Source organism: Hyposmocoma kahamanoa, unplaced genomic scaffold (genome assembly GCF_003589595.1).
Source record: "Hyposmocoma kahamanoa isolate Upper Pololo Valley unplaced genomic scaffold, ASM358959v1 78, whole genome shotgun sequence".
Classification (NCBI taxonomy): Eukaryota; Metazoa; Arthropoda; class Insecta; order Lepidoptera; family Cosmopterigidae; genus Hyposmocoma; species Hyposmocoma kahamanoa.
Genome location: NW_020653945.1, coordinates 18,210,955 through 18,233,762, shown reverse-complemented (window position 1 = coordinate 18,233,762; position 22,808 = coordinate 18,210,955). Strand labels below are relative to the sequence as shown.

General features: G+C 34.9%; 1 protein-coding gene across 1 annotated transcript; it reads left to right on the top strand.

Annotated features, from left to right (window-relative positions):
* Nucleotides 1–1,305: 1,305 nt before the first annotated feature.
* Nucleotides 1,306–21,694, top strand: LOC113232890 (lipopolysaccharide-induced tumor necrosis factor-alpha factor homolog). The gene is made up of 5 exons (XM_026467775.1): nt 1,306–1,398; nt 1,940–1,994; nt 3,813–3,875; nt 10,181–10,308; nt 20,552–21,694. Exons 2-5 carry the CDS (start codon nt 1,947–1,949, stop codon nt 20,646–20,648), a joined length of 336 nt encoding a protein of 111 aa, XP_026323560.1. The 5' UTR covers nt 1,306–1,398; nt 1,940–1,946; the 3' UTR covers nt 20,649–21,694.
* The last annotated feature ends 1,114 nt before the right edge of the window (nt 21,695–22,808 follow it).

Genomic DNA, 22,808 nt, shown 5'->3' with positions numbered 1-22,808 from the left:
ATATTATTTCATTTGCAAATGACGGTGAAGGAACACATGTTGAGGAAACAATCATGTCGAAGGCAAAATTTAAACTCAATGTTATCGAATACCGTCCAACCCAGCTGTGCAAGAAACTGGGCTGTTCCCATCTGATTTCCTAATGTATCCACCGCCAATTTCAAATCTCAACTGATCCCCTCTGTATTTAGCAACTCCCAACTCCCCTCATTGTATTTGTAAAGTAAGTACCGTCAAGAGAAAAAGAAGTTTTGAAATCAAATATCCATTTATTGAGCAATTGTGATCAAATGTTATAATTATCACAGACAATAACATATTTTTTCAAATCACAATAAACAAAATAATTAGTCTTAAGTAATATTTAAAATCTTTGTTTAATGTTATAAATAGTTATAACTATTACAGACAATCAATTTTACTTATTTTTTTTATATTATAATTGGTTTACGGCTTTTACTCGCGAATTTCCCGCTTAGTTTCTTTATCGTACTTCTATTGTATAAAAAGAGCGTACAACATTTTAGATCGGTTAAAAAGGGCGACTTTTAGCAGCGCGTCTTCTATGATTCAGGCGCGATGCAGTCGCTAATCGTCTACCTTTACTTAAGGAGCGACCCAATCGCGATGCAAACGCGATGCAATTGCGACGCAAACGCGATGAAACGCAATACATGTTTATAATGATTCAACATAAGCGATCGCGCGTTTACATAGAAATCGCAAGCTTCGCGCGTTTGTATCGCTGTTAAAAGTTCCCCTGTGTAATCGCTCTTAAAGCTATTATTATAAACAAGCGAATACCAACAGTGTTTATAATTTGTAAATGTGTACCACTTGACCTTGATATAATAAAAAAGACGATTGATGTATGCGTCCATGCGTTCATAGGTATAAAATAGAAATACGATGGGATCTTGTGAATAAATGAATTTGAAAAAATCTCTCTTTGTCTGTGATGAAATGTTTCGTATATATGCCGCCTTGACCTTTCAAAAGTTAAGGGTTCAATTAAGACTGGAAGTATCAAAAGAATTAAAAAATAAAGTGTGCGCAAACACTAGCATTGAACTTGATATCCAAGTTGAACCCAATCCATTGCGTAATACTTCTTTAATTTATAGTTTTAACATTTCGCAATATACATTGTCATTTTGTAAAGTGTGCTTGATAAAAGCGTTCGGCATTGAACAGTAATGTATCACGATTGCAGCGTTTCTTTCAAAATTTATGAAATTTTATGAACCTTACAAAAAACCGTTTGCGAGCCGAGCTAAGACTTCCTAAAATTAGATGCGAGCGGTCCGTGACGAAAGACGAACGTTTACACGTGTTAGTTTTGTGCTCTAAAAAATTCTTGTTGTTACTGTATTATTTTCTGGGTTTTACAACTTTACAGTAAGTACTTATCTCAAATTATTAAATTACGTGTTAGATTAATTTTAATAAATGCATGGGCAGAAATATTGTACATACATAAATAACATTTTGGAGGATGCAACATGTTTTATGAATGTTGAAGTTTTTATTCAAAGTAGACAACCTTGAAATAATTTATCGAAATAAAACTGTGTATATACAAATATATCAAAGTAAGCAGTTGTTTTCTGCACTAATATGAATTCCCAGAAGCGGTACTTAACTTAATTGTTGAGTGTAATGTGTAATGTTTGCATTTAGATAAACTCTAAGGAGTATTGTAATGATTACAAAGAGCATTCTATTTCTCCCTAAATGTGTACTGATTAAATGACAACTAACAATAGCTAAGCTCACGACACAATACACTTATTATCATTCTTGAAATGTATAATTTATTTATATTCAATTAAGAGTTTAACTATTTCATTAACGCGAAATATGATTGTATTGGCACTGTTTTTTTTATATAATTAGTTTAAATATTTTTTTAAGTTTATTTATTTTTCTTTATGTTCAGGTACAAAATGCCGCAGGATACTTTTCCTCTGTATCCAAATCCTAACGAAGCTATGGTAAGTTTGTTTTTATATTTGAAAGTATGTACGTACAATGTAGACCACAGATGAGCATATCTGATACAATTAACCATCTACTTAGCAGTCATTTACAATTTCGTTACTTCTATAAATTGGCATTTTATCGTCATCGAAAGATATATTTAAAAGAAAACTACAACAGTTACAAATTGAAGTTACAAGAAATTACAAAATCATTTATTGCCACATTATTGTTATTTTTTTATTTCTCCAGAAACAAGAACAAATCTATCAAAGAAACTCATACTTTTTTGTTTGTAAAGGCTGTAGAGTAAATACATTTTCTTCTTTGTCTAAAAAAGTTTTTAATATAAGATAGCTAAAACGGTAGAGTCATTCTGTATATTTTGTTATAGCCTTGAAACTAAGTGTACAAGCTGTGCTAACAATGTTGATAGGAATAATTATAAAGTAATCAGTTTGTTAATTCAAAACAAAAATAAAAAGATTACATGCCATTTAAAAAAAAATACTTTCCGTAAAAAACAAATTTACAATTCTATCGAAAATAATCTTAATAACAATCCATATTTTTCGATATTTTTTTTCTATCTTGTATGTTTTGTTTCCATCCTCTAAGGTTTCGACAGAAGTGAAGTAACACCGTGACATTAACATTCCATTTATATAACAGATAAACGGTTGACCCAGTGGTGATAGTTAAAAAAAGATAACATTAAATAGGTATCACTAAGTACTAACAGAGTGATAGTAATTTATTGGCTTAAATTTCTCGGAAAACTAACGTATAGTTTTGTAGAAAGAAGAAAAAAAAGAAAGAAGTTTACATAGAATTGAGAAAACACGATTTCAACATTTAAAAACTGAATGCATACTGAATGAATCTAATTGCGTATAATGTGCTTATTTTTAAACTAGACCATTTTTTAAATTTTATTTTATTATTTATTTATTATTAATTTATTGGTTTCATTCAGAATTTTTTTTAAGGTTCAAACCATGTTTTTTCAATTCCACAATTTTGAACTACAACAGTATTTGGTTTAATGTGCCAGTTATTGCGATAATCTTATTTCAAAAATTAGATAAATAGTTGACTTTAAAAGTCTCCACTAATTTCTTAGCAACTTGTTTAAATACATACATATAATTTGAATATGAAATTGAAAACAGGAACTTTTTTTTCGGATCTACATCGCGTATATTTTGTTTTATTTTTCTCAAACAAACCAAATGTCTTATTACGTTACGCCTTATTTTATGTCTAATTTTCTTTTAGATAACAAATTTCATTTATTAAAAAGCTAATTTTATTAAAATGAAATGTTTTGCACATCGTATGTAGTGTAAATTGGAATATTCTTGGGTAAATTAAAAAATAAGGTGTTTAAATTAATAACTTTTGCAACTATGGTGAGAATAGGCGGTTTGGACTAATTTTAAACACGACGTTGATGACTACAAACTCAGCAAGTCGTGACCATGAGGCCTGTAGCCTGTCTGAAACGTTGCTTTGTTTGAAAACAAATATACGCAATTTAGGTCCCAAAGAAATGTGGCTTCATTTCCAATGTGTAGTAATTGCAAAAAATTAACAAATCCATATTTTACAATAGAGTTATTCAGCATGAGTCTTAGGTATATATTATATATTGATATGGTAATCATACGATAACCACATCCATAACACATTGCTATATACGTATATCTGTGGCTTGTGGTACATTATCGAGTAAATAACAATAATAAGGATTTGGGCACTTCTTGTACCAAACCACAGATGTAACATTCCGACAGTGTATTTTATATTTTATATTGATTTTTTTAATGCAGACAAAAGACAATTATGGCAATAATCCTCTACCTGCGCAGTCGGCGACAGGCGTCTCATCACCGGTGAGTGATTTTTTTTAAGAAGGAGCGTTTTCACTTATATTTAAATTACACGTGTGTTTAGTTTTTTACGGCACTGCCATTGCGTCCGTCACCCTGAGACGTAAGTTGACAAGCCTCACGTGCCTGTAATTTCACCAGCACCGCCCTTCAAAACCGGATCACTGTAATGTTGGCATACTGCTTGGCGGTAGACATAGGTAAGGTAGCAGTTATTAATTTAATTTAATTTAATTAGTAAGAATTACTTTCCTGGACGAACTCTTTCACAAGGAGCTCTACAGCTACTGGTTTCTGACATGTCAAACCAGTTGTGTTATCTTTGATTGTTGATTCATCAGTAATACTTCTTTTTGTTCAAAAACATGTAAACGATTTTAAGGTAATAGGCACCACCCGTATTTATCAATATTACACATTAAATACCAACTTGACATGGATAATTTCACGACCTCGGTGGCCCTACGGTTTGCACTGTGGGCATTGGACGAAACGGTTCCGGGTTCTATTTTCGGTAGGACCAATTTGGGGAATGAATTTTTTAAAATTGGTTCCAGCCGGTGTTCTGGAAAATGCCTCAGAGTGAATGCAACAGCATTCAGCTCTGGTGCTCATAGCGGTGTGGTTGTCAGGCACATTATTAGAAGTCACGTCTGATACTACAAGCGCTTAACATTTAACTGTCTTTCAGAATGAATTGTAGTCTAAAATAACAGGTTTTGGGTGCCTACTAAAGAAATTTGTATACAAAGAAATAATTGTATTTTTCTTTAAACGAAATATCGTACTGGAGCACCGAGTTTTTACATTTCGAAGTCGATCGTAAAACTGAATTGATCCCTTTCCAAAGAATCCCTTTATGTCGAAAGTGAAAGATCTTATTTGTTCTACGATAATCGTGGTGTTTATGCTTTATACTACTTTGACTAGGGGCATTCAGTCTTTTTAAAAATAATAAATAGAGATACATATAAATCTGCCCAAGTTATCACAACTAACGTAAACGCCATTTTTTAGAGAAATTGAGTTATCAACTTATCTGGAATCAGTGAAACGATCTCTAAAAACCCCTTAAGTGTTTTTTTTTGTATCTCAAGATACAAAAACCTGCTTAGACTAAATAGTTTCAGTTTTATTGTTAAGCAAAAGCAGCGTAATGGAAAAATTATTTAGGTAGGTGCGAATACTTATATGTCGAAGTTAAGACGAGGAGAGCATAGTCACTGAACTTTTGATTAAATACGACTCTATCTCAAGACGAGTATGGTGTCACTGGCCTTGAAAATGTAATATACCTAGTGGTAACAAACTTTGGGAAGTACTTGCGATTGGTGGCGTGACACCATAGAGGCAGTTGCATGAATACAAATCTGCCAGTAAGTATATTACAATCTACTCAGGGGATAACGGTGGTTAACATATTTAGGTTTTTCATTAATTACTCATGGAAAGCAAACAATTTGCCGCTTAAAGGTTTCTTATTAAGTACCGTTACGCGATAAGTGCTACCGATGAGTGTTTCGCCGACAGTGCAAGCGCTCACATAAGTCTTTCATTTACATTACAATCCTTGTACAACCTCAGCATTTTCACCTCGCTGAGCGCGTGCTTAGGTTCCTTTTAGTGAGCACCTGGTTTCATTAGACAGATTTAGTAAGCTATTATAGCGTAGGTATTTTCGATTTTGTATGAGAGTGATGTATCTGTTACGTAGTAACCATTAGGTAATCTGTGCCTCTGTATTTATATACATTTACTGATAGGTCTTTTTTATCTTATTTTTATTAAGGCCTGTAACACTGGGGTGCCAATGTCGGCCTTGTGATGTCCAATCCCTGATTGATGATAGGTTTTAAGGTTAGGTTAGGTATTCGAACATTATCCTGCACAAGAGCATTGCAACTTTCATGACTCAATATAATGCGAAACAAACAATTAAGACTAAATTATCTTAAGCAACCATCACACTTATCGACACCTCCTTTTAATAAGAGCGAAAATGACCGCGCGGGAAGCGAAAGACACAACGTCAATTTCGCTTTTACTGCATGAACATAAAACTTTTTCTGGCCGGCTTCGAATACGTGTCTTAAGTGTGGTGGCACCATATGTTCCCAGTGTAGTGGTATGCCTATTGCTCGTAAATATGGTGATGATGTCACCTATTCCAGATAGCTATACAAATGGGAGTAGTTTATTTGGGTTAATCTAGGACATCACATAATAGCGAAGAATATAGCACAATTAATTACTGTTTTAAATATTGTCGTAGAACAAAAGTCCATCGACATTCAGTATCAGAGATAGTTAAATGTAAAGTTTACGACAACAGGAAATTGAAAGAGATCTGTCCTTGCAAAAATGATTAAAGCGAAGCTTCATCAGTTTCCGGTAACACCAACCTATCGTACTGTCAGAGTGAACTATGTACTAACTGCATATTTATTAACTGCTTCCGTGGCCGTACGGCTACTAGTCTGGTCTGCCACACTGAAATCCCGAGTTCGAACTTGGGCTGGCCATTTATTTCTCTCATAAGAATAGGTGTAATTTGTGATTGTGTGTGTATCACACAAGCTTTTCCGAAGATATATATCTATATAGACACCGCAAGGACAGCGATCTGTATAAAAACCAAGCGTGCCACATTTTTTGTACATTCGATGACGCAACAAGCGCGATTTAGTGATGGGAAACCTCCTTCGGCACTAAAGCGATTGATTAAATCGAAGACGCGAACAGAACACGTATTTAGAATAATTATTTTTCAAGTAATTGTTGATTATAAGAAGCCGTGAACTATTTGTTAATAGTTCACGGCTTTAGTAAAAGAATACCAGAATAAGATAATTAAGTCCTTTATTAGTTTAGTTATTAATTTAATTATTCAATGCGTGTCTTATACCAGCGTCACATAATCTTATTCTTGATGTCATCTCCTATTGGAGGTCGGTTATCATTAGGGCTATCTATATTTTAAACACAGCTGCACGGAACAAGGATCTTGTGCTCAGGTTGAACAATTTCCGGAGATTGTTAAGCTACGAAGTACCCCTTCTTCTAGGTGGTCGTTTCACCATAATCGAGTGTTTAAAATTTGACCACTGAGATAGGAACCGTGATATAATCGGTGTTAGTCGCAAAATGCTCAATTCACGTCCACTTACGTTAAACTTAAGTACGTCTTAAACCAGCTTAAATTGATAAGACCCTGTGAATACAATGTGTTAAGAGTGTCTTTTGCATTGCAACCATTGGCTTAAGGTGTACTTAAGTTTAGTGCAAGTGGACATTTATTGTCGTATTCCAGAACTCTACTCAATGCTCAAGTCAGGGCTCGAGTATAATTTCTAGTGCTTTAAATCATACTCAAGTCCTGACTTGAGCATTGAGTAGAGTTCTGGAATACGACCCTTAAAGACACACGGTGTCCCTATCGATTTTGGTATACTGCAGCGTACTAGAGTCACATGGAGTCTCTAACGCGCAGCTATGTTTTCATCACTACTTTGAAATATACACATATTTAAATTTATAAAAAAATTACTAAAATGAACAAGATAATTAAATCGAGGGACATAATATAAATAGAATCTAGGTGCCCACGTATATATTTTACACAGCACCGTCGTCATAAAACTTTATTTTGTATATAACGAGATTTTAATAATTACCTAATTTTAACTTTTCAATACAAGCAAATTAGTCAAAAAATATGCAGTAGGTTTTGTGTGATGATAATATGATTTATCGATTGACATGTGTTTATATGACGTGCGTGGGCAGCTTCTTCGATACGAGCCAGACGCATGGAATAGGTACTACTATAATATAGTATAGGCGATCGACTATTGAATAGTTTCTTTGAAGGACAAGATACGAAATGAAGTTATCCCACAGAGAACCAAGGCCAGGCTTGCTTATTCTACCAGCTATGCCGACACATAGCTGGTACAATAAGCAAACTGGAGTGGCAGTGGGCTGGTCGTTATCTGTCGAAGAAACGATAACCGATGGGGGCAGCGAGTTCTTGAGTGAATACCACGGCTCGGAATGTAGTGTAGGATCCCTCTAGCCAGACGGAGTGACGATTTGCGAAAGGCTGCTGGCATCAGACGGATGCGACAAGCTGGGGACTGGTTTAAATGGCGCACATTGAGAGGGCAGTGGACTATATAATGGCGTTTTTTAGCAACAAGAACAAGTTTACACCGTAGCAATACCTTAATGGAGTGAATGGCATATAATAAAATCATAACTTTGTAAAGTCGAGACGGTGGAGTCGCGACACGATTGAGGCTTGGCTTTGTTTTAGGGTCAAAACGCGGGTGACCATGCTTTCTTTTCACTCATTCAAGTTACTTCAACATTACAGATAATAAAGATGTACTTGCACTTACACAAGGACATAATTAATTTAACATTTAAATAATATAAAAAATAAATAAAATCAGCTTAAAATTTGACATGTAAGTAAAATACATATATAAATTACTAGCAATTATAGAAGAACAATTTTAATTTTTGGGAAATGTTGGGTGCATCCATATGTGTTTAAATGCTACAATTTACTTGGTTTGTAATATCGCCCTATAAGTAATTTATCTTGCTACCTGTTAACTAAAGACAAGGGTTTAGTAACACAATTTTAATCTAATACCGCCATGAGTGTTTAATTAACACTAATAAATTACGCAGCCACGCCTGAAATGAAATGACAAAATGGCGGCGGGGGCGCAACTCGTGACCCCCGCCGCGCCTTCATTTTGGCTGCGCCTCAACTGTAGTATACGAGCGCACATTTGTTTTATTCTAAAGCAAAGCTAGATGCGGCCTGCCTCTTGCGTGCCCGCTCTTTGATGCTGCATCGACTACTAACCCGTTCATGGACAGTAACGTTTACAGTGATATTAAATATCAGAATAGATAGTACGGGGTACCCCTTTTCGCTATATGGATATCAAAAAACCAATAACGGCCTTTACAGTCCGATTACCAAGTTCTTTTTGTGTGTAGTTGCAGCCTACTGCTTTTCTAAAGAAAAGTATCAACAACTTACTGACAAAGTTCAATGAGTTATATACATTGAACATTTTATATTGGATCAACATAAGCACTACGGCGAGAAAAGTACCGACATTTTTGTGTGCTCATCAAACGTGTGAGTGATACGTGTTAATTTATAATCATACTTCGGCTTATATAATGAGGATGTCTTTTAGTTTAGTGTAACAACAACACACAATGGCAAATAGTGGAACTTAAATAAAGGTCGAAAAATAAAACAAAAGAAACTATTTAAAAAAAACCTGTTATGAACACACAAAAAATGCGTTTGGGACTGCTGAGATACAAAGAAATAAACAAAAACACGAATAAATTTTTCCTCGTCTCATATGACTTAGTTTTAAATCCATAGGATGTTAGTAACAGAAATACTTAAAAAATAATTAAAACGATTTGATAACGTGTTTTCTCCACTCAGTATCGTTTCTACTCGCCTAAGCTTGCTGAGATTGATGTTGATTCGTTATTATTCTTGGGTAGATTTTGCTATTCTTCAATTTGCCGCTCATCATCAACATTCAGCGGCGGCGGAATCTTGGATATCGTTTGATTACTCAAATGTTACAAATGAAAGAATGAAACTCCCTGAATACAAACTTTGTAATACTCACCTCATAAAGACGTGCTCGAGTTGAAAGAACAGCGTTATCCTGCACTCTCAAAGCTTCTTAGACGAGACAAATCGCTGTTTTTCAAAAATAGTGGTCCAATAAAAAATTGGTTCTAAAGAAGGAGAAATCAAAGAGATTCATTACTGAGATTTGTTAAAAATATGCAAAATTTTATTGTGATTGGATTCTAAGCTTTTGATTAGTTAGAATAATCACATGACAATATTGGGATGGGCAACTTTGAGCGGCAGCCACTTTTCAGTTTTTTTAAGCCATCTTCCTGATGAATTAGATGTTTTTGAGTTCGGCTATTATTCTAGAAAGCCTCTGCTGAATGCTCCTCTAAAAAGTCTCTTATAGCGATCCGTTATTAGTTAAATTACCCTCCACTATTCTAATATTAAATACGGCACGCCTACTTAACACGTTTAAAAATCCTTATTTACGTATTATATAAAACTACCTCCAATTAAATCACGGTGTCAAGGACTGACACAAATCACCACAAGTTGTAATGAAAGGTGCCTAACAATTTTAGACATACCATTGCTGTAATGCCACTTCCAGTATTCTATTCTTCTTCTACAACTCAGTTGACAGTGAGCCTGAACATGTTTTCTATCTTTCCAGGTTGTGCTTTTGGGCCCAGAAAACTGCGTGACGACTTGTCCGTTCTGTCAAGCGTCCATTAAGACCGCTGTGCGTCATACCATTACGAGCCGGACACATCTTACTGCACTTCTTTGTACATTGTTATGGTTAGTATGGTTACGGTATTTTCTTTCTTTTAGTTTTTGAAACAAATGTTTCTATAAGTTCTTACTCGAACTGCAATTTTTATGTACATACCTATACAAGTCTACCGCCGTTAGTTGAAAGGGCGCATGTAACACTTAAAAAAAAAATTTTTTTTTGCCGTGGTCGGTAAAAAAAGGCCGATCTGTTTCTCTTTTTATTTTATCGAAGATGGATAAGGTATGAAGTTACCGCAAGAGAAAAGTTGATATATTTTAAATTTAATTTCTTTAAACATTACCACCATCACTGTGATCAGCAATTGATTTATTGCGATGACTAATAAAAGTAAGGTGTGTGATGTCCTCCGTCAACAGTGCGACGACGCAACGCTTACGGACGCTTTTAAATTAGACTGTGTGTGTAGAAACGCTGCATTGGTGCGGCGCGACTGTACAGTGTGTAGGGCTTTAGTAACTTTCAGTTCACTAATTGTGACTGCAAAAGTGGCGCGCGTATGTTACGACAGTGGCGCTGCAATTGCGCTTCTAAATATTGTATAAAAATGACTAGTGGCTTGGCTACAGCGCCACTGTGGTGCCTCTAACAAGAGGCTTTTTCGTGGAGTGGATTCGACTGCATATTTCTATTTTGTGAGTATGCGAGGGTGCGTATCTGGTGAATGCAGTTAGTATATGCCATATGTTAGTTAGTGCCAGCGCACAATATTTCGTCTAGTACAAGCTAGCGGGACAAAATTCATGACGTAATTTCCAGAAATTAGTGTTAACGACTTGTAAACAACCCGTCACAGGTACCGCATTCCAAGAATTAATTAGGTCATACCCGATTACGCTACTTTATCGGGTGTCAAAGGTAAGTGATTTGGGAGTTCGATTTGCATTTATAAATCAGTTGCATTTTTAGCACACTTGTGACAACATCTCTTAATCTCGTGTTTTTTGTGATGGAATATTCTGTTGACGGTATGTACACTATTATCAAGTATTTTTTTCAAAAAAATTATATATATTTTTGGTGCAATATGAGTTTGAATATCTTTAAAAAAATCCTGCATATTTCTCCTTAATTGTTAACTTTAAAGGACTGCAACTTTTTATTTAAATATATAAATCTAGATGCTTCTGTATATTATATTTACAACTTTCAGGCATAGATTCATATATATTTCAAAGCCCGAAAAGCCCCGCAAATAAATTATTGTCCTTTTTTCAGAACGTGTCATTACTGTGACGAAATTGGAATTTTTCTAAGAATGAGAAAAATGCAAGAAACAGTCGCATTTTTGATTATATATGTGAGAAACATAACATCACTAATGCTTCTGACGAATCACTGAAAAACCTGAAGATGAAAATCTCAAGTCTTTCCGCGATACTAAATGAAAAGTGGACTTCATCTAAATCTAATAAAGAAGTGTTTTTAACCAAACAAATATTTTATTTGATATAAATATTTTAATTGGTTCGAGGCTTCGGGAATAGTAATGAATGTATGTATACAACAGCCGCAGCCTTCAACATCATCAGGACTTGGGTCTGTAGGCAGACCCAAAAAATCCTTTGACGACTCATCGCTGAACACAAAGAGACCTGGAGTAGAAGATCTTTTAGAAATTCGGAGTGCAAGTGAGCTAACTATAGCTGCGAAATTAGCTACTAGGAAGGAAGGGCACCGAAGTGTTGCTAAACAAATTAAAGAAGTCGGTGAAAGTCCAAAAAAGAATAAGTGTTCTGAACAAAGTAGGCAGTTTACTCCGGACGAAGCGTTAGCTTATTACGTAGACTCCAAATCTACTTGTCACTCATATAAGCAAATTAGGAAGTGGTCAATGAAGGCGGGACATCAAGTTTATCCATCATTCTACAGTTTAGGTAAATCCAAAGCTTTTCTTATCCTTCTGACGAACACATTACTGTGACTGAATCTCGAGCTGAAATTAAACTTCAGGCGATTTTGAATAAAATGGCTGAACGATTAGTTGAAGCTCAATGTGAAGTTATTAGAAGTGTGTTACCTCGTTCAACGTACTTATACGTTGGTAAGCAAATGGGGTTGTGATGGGAGTTCGGAGCATAGTACTTATAAGCAGAGGTTTGAGAATACCAGCGTTACAGACGAATTTCTGTTTGTATACTCATTTGTCCCCTTGAGATTTCATGACGGAGTGTAGTGACGGTGGTAGCCGGAAATATTGGAGACGAGTGAAACCAACGAATGCGGTTACAAGATTGAATATTTATTGTATATAATTATTCTAAGTACATTACACTACTACTAAATAAGTATACTACACTTACTACGTCACACCTCTCTCGCAACTAAATAATACTATATTATATTAATAAAACATCATAATATTACTGTTTGTTTTTAAATACGCTTACAACTAGTTGATACATTTTTTTTTAAACTTAGTAAACATAGACATACATTTAAAAAGACATTTTAATATGTATACAAAATAAGTAAATGTATTTATTTTTATTATTTTTTTTTTAATTTAACGCAGTCATTGTTTGTATAGTTTTGTTCGATTCTTATGTACAGTAATCAGCTTGTTATTTTTAAGTTCATCTACATTAGGTGAAGCGTCTCGTATTATTTCATATGGACCTGAATAGATACTACTGAGCTTGTTACCAGTTTAATTTTTTATCAAAATTAAATCTTTTGGCTTGTAGGTAGCCGAGTTCATGTTCTTATCGAAATTTAATTTTCGGACCAGTTTGCTTTTGAGAAAATTTACTCTTGCTTCTTTTTGAGATAGTTGCAGCCGATATTTAAGTTCCAATGAATAATTGTCGTGACTGTATAACGGTTCTACAATCTTGCTCGTTAAATTACTAGGTAAACTGCACAACTTACCAAAAATAAGTTCGCACGGAGTGTATCCCGTAGACGAGTGTACTGACTCACTCCAATAGTCCGGATGATTATCTGTTTGTATTCTCAAAAAACTACCTAGAGCTTTATGCGTGTTTTCCAAGGCTCCTATGCTTAGGTGATGGTAAGCTGTCGGCTTAATTTGTGAAATTTACATACCTCGGCTATTACTGCTGATAAGAACTCCGTTCCACGGTCTGTACCTATACAATTTGGTATACCATAAACTAATATGAAATTATTTACGAAAGATTTTGCAACCTCATTTGAGCTTTTAGTAATCAACGAGTAAGCTCCGACGTACTTTGTTAATTCGCATTGTATAGTTAAGATGTAGCTATTGTTATTGTTGTCTCTGTCTAAGGGTCCAAGAAGATCCAAAAATATTTTGTCAAAGGCTGAAGTGGTAATTATCATCGGCTCTTTAATGTGATGGTTTGTATGTTTTTGTTTTTGACATTTATCCCAACGAGAAACAAATTTTTTAACATCAGTTTCTAAACCGTGCCAATAATACCGACTTCTGATATTATTAAGCATCCGTCTGATACCCGCGTGGCCACTAGTGGGCAACAGGTGGAAATCGTTTAGAATCACGTCAATAGAATAACTAATCAATAGAATAACAGGTAAAAGAACCAATACTAATTGCTATTTCGGTAACTACTCTAGCAAACCATAAAGTTTTTAATGCCTGGGTCTGTCATTTAAAAAAAAAAACAACTTCAACAATACGTCACGACAATCGTGTGTGTTATTGTTTGGGCTGGTCATGGGCTGGTGATGTCTTTCAACCCTGACATTGGCAAAATCGTCGCGCAAAACGACGGAGCCATAGACACAAAAGTTGAAGTTGAAGTTGAAGTCGGTGTTTATTTATTGAAAACATACCGTAAGTTGCGTTTTTTAAGTTTACCCTGAATATAAATGTTTATAAACTATACTTTAAAGAGTAATTTCGTGGTGAACATTAGAACCACTCAAACGGAATATTATCATATTTACCCAAGTACACCAAACATTTCATTAGTGCTTTTTAAGTGCAGGATTTGCGGTGTATTACTGCATTTTATTTGAGATGTTTTTATTGTAGTACGGAGGGTATTTATTTAGCAATGCAGAATAATAATTTTTATTTTTAAAAACTTGTATTTAAACTGAATCCTTTTCTAATTTGCGAAACCAAATAGCCGCCATTTTGCGGTAGGATGAGCACATCGGGTGAGTTACGTTTAAGTTTTCATGCATTCCTTTCAACACTTTTGATGTTAGCTGTATTCTAGATAAAGCGTCAGCCACCGTGTTTTCGCTACCTTTTACATACTCAATATTAAAATCATACTCCTCCAATGTCAACCTGAATTTTAGTGGACGGCTAGTAGGATCTTTCATATTAAATAAGTATATTAAAGGTTTGTGGTCCGTATAAATTTTGAACTTACGACCGTATAAGTAAGGTCTGTAGTATTTTACTCTCCATATAATTGCTAACAATCCTTTTTCGATGATAGGGTAATTGAGCTCGGCTTTATTCAAAGTCCTACCAGAATACGCGACCGGGCGTCCGTCATTGTTAGATAGAATTGCTCCTATAGCGTATCCTGAAGCGTCTGTTTTTAAACTAAATTCATTTTCTGGTGAAAAATCGGGGTACTGTAATAATGGAGGCGATATTAATAATTCTTTTAATGATTGAAATGATTTTTCACACTCTGAATTCCATTCAAAGGTTACATTTTTCTTACAAAGTTTATTAAGCGCATGTGCTTTCGCGGCAAAGTTGGGAATGAACTTCCGATAATAATTTAGAAAAGCCACAAATCTCTTTAATTCTTCTATATTTTTCGGAACTGGGTAATTTTTTACAACTGTAATTTTTTTCGGGGTCGGGTAAAATTCCGTCAGCAGTTACTAAATGTCCGAGATATAAAATTTGTTTCTTTAAAAATTTACATTTTTCGGGATTTAATTTCAGGTTAACCTTATTTAGTCTGTCAAAAACATTAATTAAATTTTTGTTGTGGTCCTGTAAGTTTCTACCAAAAACTATTAAATCGTCTAAATAAACAAGGCATTTTTTATAAGTTAATCCTGACATTGCCAAAGAAATCATACGTGAAAATGCACTTGGGCTGGTTTTTACACCCATTGGCATCCGTTTCATTTGATATTGACCAGAGTTGTGTACTTTCTGCAATTTTCTTCGAGTTCTACTTGATAGTAACCCGAAAATAAATCTAAAGTTGTAAAATATACGCTTCCCGATAAAGAATCTAAGATTTCAACTATGTTTGGTAACGGGTATTTATCATCTTGTACACTTTCGTTTAGTTTCCGATAATCCACTACTAAACGCCATTTTTTTCTCCTTTCCATTCCATTTTTTGGGCACTAACAAGATCGGACTAGACCAGTCACTACAACAGGGCTCAATTACGTCATCGTCTAATAATTTTTTGAGTTGTGTTTCGATTTCTAACTTTTGAGTTTGAGGAACTCTATATTGTTTTGTAAAAAACGGTGCTACTCCTGGCTTAATATAAATAGATTGTTTACGTAAACTCGTAGTCGTCAGTTTGTCCTGGAAGATGAAATATTTGAGAAAATTTTGCACAAATACTTTCAATAAATTTCTTTTCCTCACTATTTAAATGGTCTAAACTTATTTTACTTATACTCTCGGCATTTCCGTTACACTTTTCAAAAGAACATATTTCATAATTTTTTAAAGGTTCTATTTGCAGCTCATTTATTTCTAATGTGATCTCGTTCTCTGTTGTATTCAAAATTTGGATAGGTATTTTACCTAATGTTGGTCGTACTAAAGAGCTTGCTAAAAATACTCCCTTTCAATTTCTTGTGAATAAATAATCTACCTTCCTCCAAATTTAATGACATAAAATGTATACTTTCTGATCGTGAAGGTACCCTAAAGGTAAAAAGGGTAAATTTTTCTGATATTCTTGCAACATTTCCAATCTTATTGCATTATTTGTAAGTATGCTAGTAATTCTCAAATTGTTATTTTCCAAGTCTAGAACTGCAAAGTATTTTTTCAAAAAATTGTGTCCTAAAATACCACTTGTTTCACATGGCAGTGAATTAAAAACGTAAAACTTGTGTTCAAATATTTCACCTTCGGCCTCTAAAGATAAATAAACATATCCAATTGCTTCTACTCTACCACCAATTCCATTTATTACACTTCTCTCCTTACAATACGAAATATTATTCTCCTCAATGTGTTTATGTTTGATGCCCGAAATGGATGCACCCGTGTCCACTAGCCAAGTATGATTATGATTATTGAAACGTAATTGGACATGAAGTGAATTCTGGCAAGACATGATGATATCATTAGTCACGAAAAAATAGTTGTAATTCTTTGTTCTAATTCGGGATTACGTGTCGTTGGAACATTCACGTGGAAATTACCAATGCGCCTACGGTAATTACTAAATTGATTCCTACCTGTACGTCGACCACGTCCTCCGCGTGCACCGCGAGATCTTGTCCAGGTCTCACGACTAAATCCTCTGGCACCGTAGCTCTGCTCCTGGGGCTGGTAGTTCTAGTTGCTCTTACTGTAATTCCCTCGAGTATGGTTATAGTTGTAATGGGGTGCGCTTTGATAACGCCTGGTACAATGGCCTCTGAAATTGTCACGTCTGTTATAATCCATACTAAAAATATCGCCTGAGGTTGAGGAAATCGCAGTATCTTCGTCTTTAGCTGCCTGGATGGCCTCTGTCAATGTACTAATATTTTTAGCTGCTATTATCGTGCTAAATTGACGATTACGCAATCCGTCGGCGAACCGCTTAACGGCGTATTTTTCGTTTATCGTCTTCAATACATTATATTTGCTGGAAACTCCGTCGGCTTGCGCAATCGTTAACCCTACGAATAATTCAGAAATTTGACTCCCAAAATCATCAATAGACAAATGATTTTGCTGTATTTTATGCAATTTGTCTTGAATAGCCGCTGCTGATTTTTTTCGGTAATAGTCGTGATCGCATATCATCCAATAAGTTGTTAACTGGACTGTAATTTGTTTCTAATTTTAATTTTGCTTGTTGCGACATTCGGCTTTTCAATACAAATTTTACCAAATTATTTTTACTTGCGTCATCTTTCAGCATGGAATTATAATAGTCAATACCGGCAAATAATTGCTTGATGCTTGTCTCATCGTCGGTCATTAGTACTGGCAACAAATTTAACGCTGTCTTAAGATCAAACTTCACTGTATTACATTTTTTTTTGTAACTTTACACAATTCTTCTATTTCATTGTACAATATATTAATATTACTAATCCTTTCTTTAATTTCCTGTTCCTTTATTAATCCTCTTTCTATATCTTTGCTTATCTCGTCTATTTAACTACACAAAATTTTTTGTAGTTTTTTCGCTTCTTCAAATTTTTGAAGCTATATTTCACCTTCTCTCCGAATTGGTCCTATATTAATTAAATAAGTTCTTATTTGTAATAAAGATTCATGTAAATTGTTTATTATTTCCATACCATAAAAGTAAACTTAAAGTCCTTATCTCCTATTGATTAATTAATGAATATCCACCCACTTATTTACTACGTAATTGTCTCATCTTCACTTTAAACACTGTTTACACGCACACATGTATATTTAAGCTTCTCCTTGATTTTTGTGGTATTCTACCACTATAGTTCGCGCTCTTCTTGTTATTTTCTTGTTATGGCAGGTATTAATAATCCGCATAGTGAAAAAAATTATCCCCAGAAGTATGGCTGCAATTAAAAGCCATAAAGTTAAACTTATAGTACTCATATCATTGACGGCTTCATGAGCGTGTTGGTTTAATACATTGCTGTATCCAACTTGAGTGATAATATCGTGTTTATCCTTAGTATTTGGGGTTGTAGGACTCGGAGCTGCTGGTTTACACACGTTTTCAAATGGGTCAGTCACAGTTCACTGGTAGGTTTGCACTGTGTTGCGCGATACGCATCCAAATAAGGCAGGGTCGCTATGTAGGGACGGTGGTAGCCGCGGATATTGGAGACGAGTGAAACCAACGAATGTATATAATTATTCTAAATACATTACACTACTAAAATAAGTATACTACACTTACTACGTCACAGGAGAAACTGTGATCTGGCAAAATCCACGACCTTCTTCAACCTTATATTGCCGTCCTATCAGGTTTATTTTTGCCAAGGAGATAAATGAGTGTACGAAAGAAGAAACTACTAGAATTTTACATGAAATAAGTCAGCTTCTTCCAACATTATGTAACGTTGATGGATCTCAAATCTTTGTTACACACGACTTATTGTTGACGATGACTGATGGTAAAGTGTGTAACGCTTTAACGGACACACGTTCAACACAAAAGTGTTATATTTGCTGTGCTACTCCGTTTACTATGAACGAGGAGTCGAGGAACTATCTCAGCAACAAAGAGCGCTATGAATTTGGTTTATCTACTTTTCATGCATGGATCCGCACTTTTGAATGTATGCTTCACATTAGATATCGCTTAGAAATAAAAAAGTGGCAAGTCAGAGGAGACAACGATAAAGCTGTAGTAAAGCATCGCTCACAAGAGATCCAAAAAATGTTTAAAGATCGTATGGGTCTTATAATGGATAAACCAAAACCTGGTTATGGCAACTCGAATGATGGAAACACAGCACGTAGATTTTTTCCTAATGCTAAATTGAGTAGCGAAATAACAGGATTGGACGTAAGTCTTATTAAAAGATTTCATGTAATTTTAAGAACTTTGTCATCGGGATACGACATAAATTGTTTAGAATTCGAAAAGTTTTGCGTTGAAACAAGAGAATTATACCTTGATCTGTATTCGTGGTACACCATGCCCGTTACTGTGCGTTGCGTTCTTCCTATTGGTCAGCTTTACGAAGAAGTCCAGGAGGCAAGAAATAAAGATTGCCGTAGATTCCGTGAGCGACACACTAGGAAGCGGTCACGTATTGCCACGAATACAGATCTTTTGCGAATGCTCCTAATTACATTCGATCCTGTAATCAACACATTTAGAGAGTTACCGAGAAAGAAGATTACTGCTTTGCCAGCGGAGGTTCTCCAGTTGATTATACCACCTTCCTTACCATCCCAGGTATCATCAGTTCGCGAAATTGATGAGGAGGATTACGTGTTGTCATACTCTACCGAATTGGAGAGTAATGATGAGGAATCATCTGAAGATGAGCATTAGATAGTTTTGTAATGTCTTTACATTTAAATTAGATAAATTAGGTCTTGTTTATTATTGTAATTAATTATTACACCTAGTTTTAATATGTAGTTGTAGAGTATTTTGCTATAGGTGTTTTAATGCACTTTTATTTATTATATGTGTCAATATTGTTACTTACTACTGAAATATAATTTTTGTTGTTATTGTATTGTTCGTTGATTTAATTTAATTATATAAATATAAAAATTGTAAATAAATACCTACCGAACACGTCATTGGTAACGTGTAATAAACATTGATGATTTTTAAAATTTATTTTTAACTTTTCTATGTCCTAATACTTTTATATAATAAAAGAATAATACACTCGTGCCTTACAGGCATGTGAAGAAGGCAGAGGCACCTAATTACAGAGCTATCACCCACATTTCACCGCGTAATTGGTGACCTTACGTGTCAGGTGGTGAGGCCATCACCGTTGTAGGGTCTACACACATTACAGTATACAGGTTTCCACTTTTTTTAGCTTAAAATAGCATAATATACCTGCAATATACATAAACAATTAAAATAACTCAAAAAATAATTTTGTCCCGCTAGCTTGTACTAGACTAGACACTGTGCAGCGGCGCGTAAACGGCACGCCAATAGATCGCAATACGTGTGCAGCTTGCGTGTCTTTCGCAAACAGGCACATTTGGGGTGCATTCGCCAGATCTGTACGCACCCTTAAGCGACTCCGACATTGGTGAACTGTTTTCGATGGTACTTTTTTGTTGTTAGTATTGTTAAATTCTCTGAGATTCCATTTCAATTTGAAGAAAATATTCCACCTCTAAGGGTGGTGAATTAGGGGATGAATCCGATTTATTGAATTTCACCCAATTTCCGTTAATCAATTTTAATAATAAAATGCTATTGTCACCTTAAGCTGATTTGATGGAAATGACAGACTGATGAGAGGAATTCCTCGTTTCTTTTTGACGAGGACTTTGCATGCATTTGAAATGCATTTCAATTGTCGATGAGGAGGCCCCGGCAACGATCACGGCGATAGCGGATAAGGAAATGAAACTCATTCCCGCTAGTGTGTTACACTTATGAGGTTGACATAATGCAAATTAAAAAAAATATCAATAATTTTCAGTTGTTGCTGTTGCATCCCGTATTGCATGGAATCGACGAAGAACTCTGACCACTACTGTCCTGCTTGCCAAAAATATCTCGGCACTTATGAGAAGTAAACGTTCATCACGTTCATTTAATTCTTTTTCTTGCATTTTTATATAGGAATAAGGTAAGAGAATCCAATGTAATTTTTAAAATTTAGGCTAGTGTTATAACTTAATGGCAGCAAAGAGTAGTCGGTTATCTGCAAAACCATGATTTTACAGTAGAGCGTTTTGAAAGAAAAAAACTTTTTTTTGTAGTAGACGGAATTAGCTAAAATTTTGAGAAATTAGTCAATATAAAAAGCTGATTTCTGAAGGATATTTAGAATATAGTATATATTCTATAGTATGTATCAGACCCTTTTCTGTCGAATACTGGCTCAAATCAACGAACTCTTGTCTGATAATCCTGTAGTGACATGTATGAGATTGGGAGGAAGAACATCTTAAATAATTGTATATGCTTTGCGAGAAGAATGAATGCGAGTCCATCTGTTCATAATTGTTGTCTTCTATATCATGGTTTTTGTTTTATTATTATTATTGTTCTTGCTTATTACTGTATATGTTGTAAGTGTTCTACGGACATACCCCGTTGTAATAGCAATAAATAAATAAATGTTTTTCTCTCAAGTTTTTATTTTCAAAATGCTTCACTGTAAAATCGTGATTTGTCAAGTACAACCGGTCATTCTTTGCTGCCGTCGAATTGCGTTTATGGCCGCGTGGGTAATAACCGGATAATCGGCGCGGATTGTCTAAAATCCGACATCAGTCTTGCTCACGGCGGGGTGACAGATAATATTGGTTCTTCACATTGACGTACTGTAAAGACTAGGTTACGGCTTGAATTATAGAGCAAGTTGGCCTGGTCAGTATAAGTACTGCTGTACATATACTTGCACAATGTATCAACTGCTCAATATCCTGTCTACATGTATCTGTTCATTGTCAACTCCTGATAATCGCAACGCTGATACGAGGACTATGACCATACACACAATGGATATGCACACACTCCGCTTACATATAGGGTTATTTGTAATATACTAACAACCTTTCAGGATTACTAACATAAGCAACAACTTTTTTTCCATCCCTTAAATAATTCTTCAGATTTTACTTTTGGACGTTAACAAAAGAAAGCGTTAGAGTAATTACGAGTTACTACTGTTCGTTTGGAACCATGATTCGTATTTTGCATACTACAGTGTACATTGTATCATACTCGATGATCGATCGATCATTGATCATATGATATTGTATCATGGTTGCATGATTATTGTATCGTGGTTGCAACCTAACAGTAGTAATTCGAAACTACTCTAGCACTTTCTTTTGTTAACGAGTGTTAGTTATTGTCGAGAAATTTGAATTGCAGATGACGTTTTACTTTTATATCAGTGTTGCCAATTAATATTTTTTAATGCCATAGACTGTGTCGTAACTATAGGCTTTGCTAGTAATCTGCCATCTGTTGTCATCTTTCGGTATTATTGTTGGTCATAGCCAATACCGCCAAAACAGCTATTCCTTGATGATGTTTGGCGGTTTTGGCGGGAAGAAATTTATATAAATAGGAGCGGAATCTTTTGTATCGAGTCTTTTCCCTTTGTGAAATAAACAATCACAAGCGAATTACGTTTTATTTAGTACTACCAAATTCAGATTCAAAAAGTGTTAGATTCTACAACAATAACAAAAGTTCATTTTTAGTAAATTTATTATAATTTGTAAAAAGTCAAGTAACAAAGTTGTTGTTTATGATATCAGGAGTCCTGCTAAGTTAGTATTTTACAAATAACTGTACATAAACAACGCGGGCCAAAGAAATATTAGATGTTATAATTTAAGATTTTGTATTCGATCTTAAGGCGGGTATCCATTAGGTTTGCGCAGCAACTCTGTTCCGCGTATTTGTAACCGTTTAAATGAAGACAATACACGCATCACTACAAAAAAAAACCGAGTACTCCATTAGGTTCGCGCATCGACTCTGCTAAAACGTCCTGTTTCACTCGCCTTCGCTCGCGTCCACGAACACACTGCGTTCCGCTTTGTGTTCGAGCAAAAACCGATAAGGGGATAAGGGCGTGTTCCCATTATGTTGTGTCGACAGATAGTCGTGCAGTTTAGTGTCGTGACTTGTACATTTAAATTAAGTTGTTCACATATGGAACAATACGATTAACTGTCGTTCACGGCTTTTTTGATGTTACGGCCATAGACTGT